This window comes from Apis laboriosa, unplaced genomic scaffold (assembly GCF_014066325.1).
Source record: "Apis laboriosa isolate Shangri-la unplaced genomic scaffold, ASM1406632v1 scaffold5_cov152, whole genome shotgun sequence".
Lineage (NCBI taxonomy): Eukaryota > Metazoa > Arthropoda > Insecta > Hymenoptera > Apidae > Apis > Apis laboriosa.
Window position 1 is genome coordinate 1625806 of NW_025223857.1, and position 9956 is coordinate 1635761.

General features: G+C 34.6%; 1 protein-coding gene across 1 annotated transcript in view; it reads left to right on the forward strand.

Moving 5' to 3' along the window:
* LOC122718255 (fringe glycosyltransferase) overlaps positions 1-5608 on the forward strand; it is a 69032-nt gene extending 63424 nt beyond the window's left edge. The window contains exons 7-9 of the mRNA XM_043943135.1: positions 636-801; positions 2722-2807; positions 4284-5608. Coding sequence (XP_043799070.1) covers positions 636-801; positions 2722-2807; positions 4284-4341 — 310 coding nt within the window. The 3' untranslated portion in view covers positions 4342-5608. The remainder of the gene's footprint in view (positions 1-635; positions 802-2721; positions 2808-4283) is intronic.
* The last annotated feature ends 4348 nt before the right edge of the window (positions 5609-9956 follow it).

The window sequence follows — 9956 nt, forward strand, 5'->3', positions numbered from 1 at the left end:
ACGACCACCCGAAGCGCGACGGTAATAAACACCGGATAATCCTAGTCCACGAGGTGGGCGCGGTCCATAGGAAAGTTCACGACAAAATCGCGCGAAAAAGGACGAGAAAACGTCCCGTGATTCGCTGGAACACGTTGCTCGCTCCGGGTTAGATGAAATTTATGGGGTTAATTCATTTCCTCGATCCAAGATTTCGCGAATAAATCGGGGACGTAGTTTATTTTACTGGAAATGCGCCGCTGGAAATGAATCGCTAAAGGATTCGTGGTAAGAGACATTTAAATCTTGAAAAAACTGGAAAATATATTTTTAAATTCTTGGGAGAATTCTAGTGAAATTTTTAGCTTATTTTTATTTCGTGGGGAATTGCAAGTGATGGTAAGGTAGTGGCGCACGAGTTATCGAACGAGCGATTGGCGAGAATTTTGTTCTAAATCTTGCTGGAAAAGCGTGATACATTTTTAAATTCTTAAGATAATTTTAAAGAATCGATTATTTTTGTTTCTTAGGGAATAATATATAATAAAGTAGTGATATGAATTATCGAACAAGCAATTCGTAAAAATTTTCTTGAATGTTTCGTATAATTGATAATCGATAGAAATGGTGGAGAAATAATGTGTGTTTGCTTTCAGAGGTGGAAAGTTCATTACTGTGGGCGACAGAATTAGACTGCCGGATGACGTGACGATGGGATACATTATCGAACACTTGCTCAAGAAGCAATTAACCGTCGTCGAGCAATTCCATTCCCATCTGGAGCCCATGAAGTTTCTCAACAAAGACACTTTCGACGAGCAAGTATGTTTTTTAATTTTATTCTGAAATTACGAGATAATTGTTCAGTTTCGAAAGACACGTTACTCTCCAAAATTATGAAATTTTATGCAATTCCACAATTCCAAAACCTCAATTATAATAACTGTTTATTTCATTCCATCGTGTCGACAATTCTACGATTCCATGTTTTAATTCCTCAATTCCTTTTTAATTCTTCGACTCGATAATTCTACGATGCCATGTTCAATTCCTCAATTCCTTCTTAATTCTTCAATTCTAACAATTCCATGATCTCAGATTCGAATATTTCGAAAGACATATTATCCTACAAAATACTATGCAATTCCTGATTTTTCAATCTCTGTTATTTAATTCCATCATGTTTTCTACGATTCCTTTTTTTACGCAATTCCACAATTCCTTCGATCCTCTTTATTTAATTCCATAATACTGACAATTCCAAGACTTCAAATTCAAACATTTCGAGAGACACGTTATCCTTTAAATATACGCAATTCCACAATCCCTCGATTCTTCCTAATTTTTCGATCCCTGTTATTGAATTCCATTATACCATTAAAATTTCACTTTTTTTAAATGCAATTCCACAATTCCTCGTAATTCTTCGATCCTCTTTATTTAATTCCATAATACTAACAATTCCAAGACTTCAAATTCAAACATTTCGAAAGACGCGTTATCCTTTAAATATACGCAATTCCACAATTCCTCAATTCTTCCTAATTTTTCGATCCCTGTTATTCAATTCCATTATATCATTAAAATTTCACTTTTTTTTACGCAATTTCACAATTCCTCGCAATTCTTCGATCTTTTTTTTTTATTTAATTCCAATTACATCGACAATTCCACGACGAAAATCGATCGTGAAATCGAATGATACGCAGCATTCCAAGCTCAATCTCGGCTCCAGCAACGATTGATTAATTGATCCGGTAGGAGGCGGTGGATTAAAAAAATCGACGAATGAAAGGTGGAGAGAGGGGGAAGAGGGGAAATTAAGATCGTACGGGTCGCAGTGTGAAGTCTAATCGCGGGTAATGGAATAATCCCCGCGATGAATCACCGGTGAATGCCGGTCTCTTTCCTCGCTCGAACTCGAACAATGACCAATTGATTCGATTGTTGCTGCTTTCCTCGTTTGCTGCTCTCGGTGGTGCACCACCAAGCAGGTGATCGTCAACGTGCACCAGGTGTCGTTCACCACCCGTAACTGCTGCAACCTGCAATTCCAAGATTCTACCGTCGACCCCCCCCCCCACACACACATACGTTTTTCCTCTTACGCGCCATGTTTTTATGAAATATCATTTTATTTCAAGTGCTAGTTATTTATTGAACAACTTGAATTAGCCGAGAAAAATATTCTCTAACACTCCTAATAATAATGATAATAATTGAACGATGATAACTGTGATACGAGTGTCCCCACCACAAAAACAATTGTCTAATTTATGACCGAAAATTGTGAGTTAATTGGCCTCGTCGTGCTCATCTGATTCGTCATTGTATATAACAAGGAATTAAATAACAGACCCATAATATTTGAAACACGTGCACGTTCGATCGAGTTCTCCGAGAGATATTGTGGAAGATCTGACGCGGTATAAAACGAGGTGAAACTTTTCGTCATTTCGAGGTAAGCACGAAGCTCGAAAACGCTTGGAGAACAAATATTTTCGTTTGGTTGGCAGAACTCGATCGGTCTCGCGTTTCACGCGATCATGCCACGATCGTGTTGCCCCGAGACTCGTGGTATGCGAAAATAAACGATATCGCGTTACTTTCCAACGACCGTGCACGTTTCTTCCTGCGCAATAGCCTCAACACCGATATCGAATCCGTAATCCGAGGCGATAATAATCGATTAACTACGAGCGAAATTATTTCTCACATTCCATCCTTCATTTTTTGTTCCAGGTTTCGTTCAGCTATTCGAAAGGTCCGAGGGACGAGTGGAATATTCTCAAGATCGACGGCTTCGACATGAAGGATGATCCGAAAAGGTGCGTATTGTTGATATTTTATTGTCAAAAGTTGAAAGAATTATTGGCTTGAGTTGCGATTCTATCGGTATATCGATAATATAAGTTAGCAGATCGATAACGATTGATAATTGGAATTTAAATTTTTTCTAACCCTCTTTCTCTTTCTTATTACCGTTGGGTATATTCGAAATATCGATAAAATATTAAATGGTTGAAAGATTAGATTATTTTTTTGTTGAAATTTATTAAATACAGTTTTTTAATAATAACTTTGAATAAGAAAAGATATCTTGATATATCAAAAAAATTATCAATATCGATAATCGATAATTACAACTCTATATGAATAAATAGAATTCTTCTATAATTATATTTAATTATATAGTATATTTTTTCCAATACGATATATTTACCAATATTTATTAATACAATCACTCTAAATCCTATCAAAAAATAATCAGTCCATATCTTCTCCATTTTCCAAACACCTTGATGCAAGAAAAATGTCGAACTTCCACGAAACTAATCTATCCTTTTTATCATCGTATGAAGCACAATAGGCAGTGATGGAGAAAGAGTAATTAGCAGAGCGAAGAGCTACGTGTTGCACGGTATCTTCCTCCTTCCGTCCTTTTCCATTCCAAGTATCAACTATCCGCTTCGTTTTCCTCAGGTTTCTTCTTTTACCGTCTCCAGAAGCTCGAATCGCTCTGGTAATTGCTCTGTCCGCGAGGAAAAGGGAGCGAGAGCGGAAGAGTGGCGAAGGTTAATGACAAAGATGCCACGCCGCTCTTAATTGACTTTATTATAATTACTACTCGGCCTTTTACGTTTCCCTCTTTTCACCGTTCCTTCCTGTCCGCGCTATTTTTTCATTTTTCTTCCTCCTCTCGGTTTTATTCTCGACACGCGAGCATCAGTTCCACAGAGAGACAGGCCAACTTCCGTTTCTATGAATATTAACGAGATACTTTTCTGGAAAGTATCGGTTGCTCGAGGAAAAGAGAGAGGTCTGGTTCGTTTTATCTGAAATTATCGATTCCTTGTAAATTTTCTCGAAAATGGGATTCTGGAGAATGAGAGGAAATTGGGATGGAAATTATTAATTTTTTTATATCGATGAATATATTTCCAATATCATTTCTGATATTTTAACTTTACGATATTGTCACAGCAAAAATTCTCTGTAATTAATTTTAACTTTTATTGTTCCAAGAATATTTGTTTTATTTTCAGAAAATCTTCGACTTTCTTTCTCTAAATTTACTCAAAATTTACTTTAGTTTTAATACAAATTAATATTTCGATTTCCTAACTTTCATTTCTCTTCCAATTCCTTCCCAATTTCTCCGCTTAACCTAACCTAATTTAATCTTCCATACTACGATTAATATATATTTCATACAAACAGTTCACAAATTACCAACGTACGATAGTGCTCCACTAACAACGAGATATTCGCGCCTCGACGTGTCGATATTGTTCTAATTACAGATTCAGGTCGATTCACTGCCATCTGTTCCCGCACGTACCCAATTGCCCGCACAGATGATGACCAGTCGGATGATCCAACTCGCAAACAAGAGGAGAATCGTGCGATCTCACGTTGCCTCTAACCGCAACGCCCATCAGTTCACTAGCCGAGATCGAGATCGGTTAATAAATGTTATTGTCTCACGTTTTGTATATAAGGGTTAGGTATGCGTAAAGATCGACGTAGAGTTTTTAAAAAAATTTCCCTTTTTTTTTTTTTAATTTAAAAACACATATTTACAAAACTCTAGTTTTAATTAAATAAATTAGAATTTTTTTTGCGCAATGATCAAATTTTAACAAAGAATTTTTTATATTTTTTGTCGAAGTTTTATATCGTATTTTCATTGTATATAAGTTGTATATCATTGTATGAGTATTCGATGTTTTTGTATATAGGAAATTTATAGGAATACCTGGAGTTATCGTTCGAATTTAATATTTTTGACGACACGAAAAGTGAAGCGAGATATTTTTTTTTCTTTAGGTGTTCGTGTTGTTGAAAATATAACGGGAAGATTGTTTCGATCGATAATACTGGGTGAATTGGTTGTACTATAAAAAAAGGAAATATTCGAGGATTATTTGGCGACATTCTCGTCGCCGCGTCATGGAATTACCTTAAGCTAGTCTCCCGTGTAAATAAACAGATGGTCATACCATGTGATATTTAATAGGTGTGAGTGGATTCGTGCTTTTGTGTCGATTGTGTAGTACCTATATGTTTCGAGAAAATCGGATACAATCCCATTTCTTTCTTGCGTGAGATATATAAGAAAATAATAGTGATGAAATAATTGTTAACGAAGACGCAAAAATATCCTTACTCACTTGATAGGCTATTTTGATGAACAGTAACTTTGACAGAGGTTAGGTTTGAGTCATGCATTCTTTATTCCACAATAAATCAGTACTAGATTGATTGAAAAAATACGATAAAATAATCGTTCGTTCTTCGTTTTTAATTAACAACAAAATAAAAATTTTATCCAAAAAAGTAACAATTACATTATTAATTAAAAGTAACAATTACAAATACATTATCCGATTTTTTCGTTCCCGTTCTGCGTGCTATTGATTTAATAAGTGTGCAATATCATGAGATACACAAAGAAAGAAATAGAATATTATTCATTAACCGACTTTAGTTCGGATTAATTGTTCTTCTTTCCTTCGTTGTATTGCGCCTGTGCACCTGTTGCACTCGAACATTGGGAAAAGGAGAAGAAAATCGGAATTTCCGTTGGATGGGATCGGAAAACATGGCGAATGTTCAATTACGTGCATTGTAACAATGAGATTTTATATAATACACGGTACCTATTATACAAAAGATACGATTTTAATCCACTCCTCGTTATAATTCCTTTTCCTGTTTCCTCGTTCAGAAAAATTGATTCTATGCATTTAAATTCTTAATTAATATATTGTTAAATTTTATTTTAAAAATTTTATCTGACTCTGAATATTGTAATTTTTCAGAAGATGATCGAAAGTTAAATTTCGAGATTTGAGTTCGATTTAATTTCTGATATTACAAAGCGAAAAAGAGCACATGTATATTTGAAAAATTCGCAGAATCTGGAGAGATTTCTGTCCAAGTATCTCCATCTGTTTAAAATACGATCAAGTCGGTAAAGTTGTTCCCTTCTTCTTTGATTCTCAGCTTATCCTTTCAAACGATATTTTGTACATTCGAAATATGTCATCCCTTGCAAGATCAAGTTATACATTATTTTATCGAAATCATCATTCCACATTTACTAGTACTAACATTAATAATAATATCAAGAAAATAACTATTCTTCGAAACATTACTATAACAACTCTATAGCGATTATCGGTCATGAAGAAAATCAGAGGTAAATCACAAATCGATAAAGTTACGAAGACATTTATTTCACGTATTTACCAATTATTTTTATTTTATTATTATCACTAGATTCTCAATTTAAACAATCCATTCCATTTATTAGATTCTATATTTTTCAATTAAAAAGAAACAACTTTTACAATTCTTAAAAACATTTTTTCGTCGTATGTTTTTTTTAAAAAGAATATTCATTTCTATACCACATAATAAAGTTATAATTTCATGATGATTCCGTTACGTTATACGAATCGTTTTTCGTGATTGCTCTTTCAGTGCTAATAAAAAAACATACAGTTGCACGAAAGTATATTTGTAAAATATATAAGTTAGATATGGAAATATTTATTCGATCATCTCTTGCGAAGTTATTTATTATTGAAAAGATTACGAATGAGTCTGCTTTCGCGTTTCACTTCTCGTACGAATTTTCATAAAATGCACACGCGCACGAGCGACTTGCGTTCGATATGTTCAAACCGGAAACGTGCAGCATATGTGTACAACCATTGAATTTATTATGAATGTTTTAACGGGTAGGAACCTGATAGTTTTCAGAGTTCGCAATCATTTTTGATTCTACTAGTTGAATAAATTAAATAAATTAGATAAATTAGATAAATTTCAATCTATTACAGATACAAATTATTTAATTTAATTACATTCAACTTGTATCTCGAGCGTTAAGAGATAACATAACGAACGTTTTCACGATGAAAATGAGAATTAGAGGAACAACGTTTTCCTCTAAGGAAAATTAATGTTGCCTCGAAGCAGCCTGAATGAGAGAACCAGGAATATTATGAGAAGTGACTTTTAGTTCCGTGGATGCAGTTGCCGACACGGAAGAGTGGATTGGAAAAGAATTCTAGGTTGTTTGTAACGGAAAGATACAAGGATGCATTCAAGATGGAGCCACTGTCTTTGAACATTTATAAGCATCAGTTATGTTCTTTTATTTCATAAGTTCTTTTTTTTTTTTTAGAATGGTATACCTAATCTTAATGATATCATCTTACCACGTTTTCTAATCCCTAAATAGGCCTTTATATCCCACTAAAGAATATTCATTTACACAGTGTGTTTTTTGTGAAATGTTTTCGTTAATGGAGATTAAAATGGACCAGCCTTTGAAGAGTTGAATTTTACTTTTAGTATATTATATATTTATTTTTATAGCGTTTATTTTTTTATTCATTTTGCGTATGAAATTAGACGTGGAATATTAATCAAGATATTAAAACCGATAATTCGAAAAAATAAATAAAGAAAAGATTAATTCACGAATAAGAGAATTGGTAGAATATATTTTTGTGATACTTTGTATACTATATTTGTATACTATATTTCGTAGTTTTGACTGAAAGAAGATAGAGAAGACGAAATTGCAACCGGATAGAGGTTAGATGCGAAGGAAAGTTTTCCAATAAATAACGTTTACGTCGACCGAGTGTCTCTTTTTCGCATGTCACGTCGGAATATTGTAAAGAAATTCCCCGACGATATACATCTCTCCCCTTTCTCTTCTCGAATATTTATGAATTCTCAAAAGGCGAACGGTACGCGACGTGGATACCGAGAGACGCGAGACCATTTTCCTTTATTTCTTTTCCCCTTTCCTCACTTCCTTTCGTTTTTCCCCCGGGCGTGAGACCAATTTCTAATGGTGCCGGGACAGCACTCGTTTTTTGGCCTATATAATAATTTATACGATCAACCTCGGTTAGAATTTTTCACCAACCATCGATTTCACTTTAACGAATCGATCAAAAAATATGATAAAAAAATTCAAAGAACAAATGAATTTTGTTTTCTTCTTTCTTTCTCGAAATAAAAAATAAAAATAAAATAATCATAAAAATTGATCATTAGACGCTTAACTTACTCAAAATCATAATGTAAAATAATTTCCTTTGATCTAACCTAAAAATTTATAGTTATAAATGGAATTTCTATTTCAAATTTGATGACAAATTTGATGATATATCAGTCTCGTGTTCAAATCGTAATGATAGATAGTTAAGTTTGAAGAAACGAGATCATCAGAAGGTATTACTTACGTTTTTTCTTTACGGACGTTTCATGTCGTCAGGTGACTACTTTCTGTCGTCGTGCATACTTTCGAATCGATAGCGTTTTACCGCAACGGAAATTCCACGTCGGAAACGTATCCTTCTCCATTTCTCGAAGACACGGGTCAGAAGTTGAACACTTTTTAGGTTATGAACAGTTCGATGACATCCATTTCTATTTATTGGGAAAAAATCATTAAAAATATTCGGTAAATTCCTTTATATTTGGCGAGGAATAAATATTACGTATAGTTTTTTAGACATTTGATGATTCGTATCTACATCTTCTTTGTGTTTCATTTTTCCAATAAATATAGATTATTAAGTTGGCAAAATTGGATTATTAAAACCGATATAAACAACGATCGACACAATACAGTTTCTGATATTTTATTGAAGTATTATTAGTAGAAATTGGTAAATAGTGTTTATATGTATAATGTATGTGGATATTGGTTGGAAGAGTGGGAAAAAGTGCATTCTCGGTCGCAGCCGGTGACGTAAGACGTTGCAGCCAGCGGCCAGCAGATAAAGAGGATGATGTAAGAACAGGGCTGGACTAACGTATCCTTGCACCCTTATATTTTTTTTGTCGTTCCTCGATAAAATAAAATAATTCATCAATTTTCACATTCAAATTAATTCTATTCGATTCTAACAAATCTTAAATTTCATCAAAAAAGATTTATTATTTGATATTCATTAACAATTCGATTCGATCTCTTTACCGACTGTTGGTCACAAGCGGATTAATTAATACAAAAGTATCATAAAGAGTCGAACTTAAAACATTCGAAGTACGTCCAATTAACAAATTTTCCAGTGTCTTGTCTTCCGTATTTCGTCTTCCGAATTACCGGAATTCGAATTATTCATTCCATTCGTCCATTTCCAAAAAAATCAAATACGATAAAAAGAAGAAGAAAAAAAAGAGTTCGAAAAAGCTCACATTCAAAAAACGATCGAAATTTAAATTTTACACAAAAGAGATCGAGCCTCGAAAAACCACTCTTTATGGATCACGCGCCGTTCTCCTCCCAATTCCTCCTCTCTTTGCTCATTGTTCTCTTGTGCAGAAGCTGCAGGCAATTCGGAAGTTCCTCTCGAAACTGTCCCAAGCCAACATGACAGGGCGGTTCTCGATCGTGGTTCCGTCACTGAGGCAGAGATAAGAAGAGGGGGAGGAGGAGGGAGATTCGTATGTAGGTCGTACTGTCAGTGCCACGACCCGGTTTCAGTAGCCGCTCTCCTACCCCCTCGGACCCAGAATCCATCCCCGAAACCATCGTCCTGCGTCACCTCGGTCGGTCTGCAAATCCCTAAATACATTTCCACCCTTCTCCAACCTCTTCCTCTCCCCTCCACCTCTCTTTCTCACGCTCGCTCGCTCGCTCGCTTACTCTCGCGTCACAATGACGTATTATTCGCGACACATCCCCGTTTCCATGATGAGTTCACGCCGAGAATTTTTCGGTCGAGTTGGGGAGGGGGGAGAGGGGAGGGGGACATACGCTTGTTTTTCGATTATGCGATGCAGGATTTATTTCTTTTTTTTTTTTTTTATCATTTTTAGATGCAAGATTTGAAATTTTCGAAATTTGTGCAAAAGTTATTTCCGTGTCTGGATATAAAATTAAAAATTTTCAAAATTTATTAAATTTATTAAAGTGAATGTATATTTAATTGTAATGT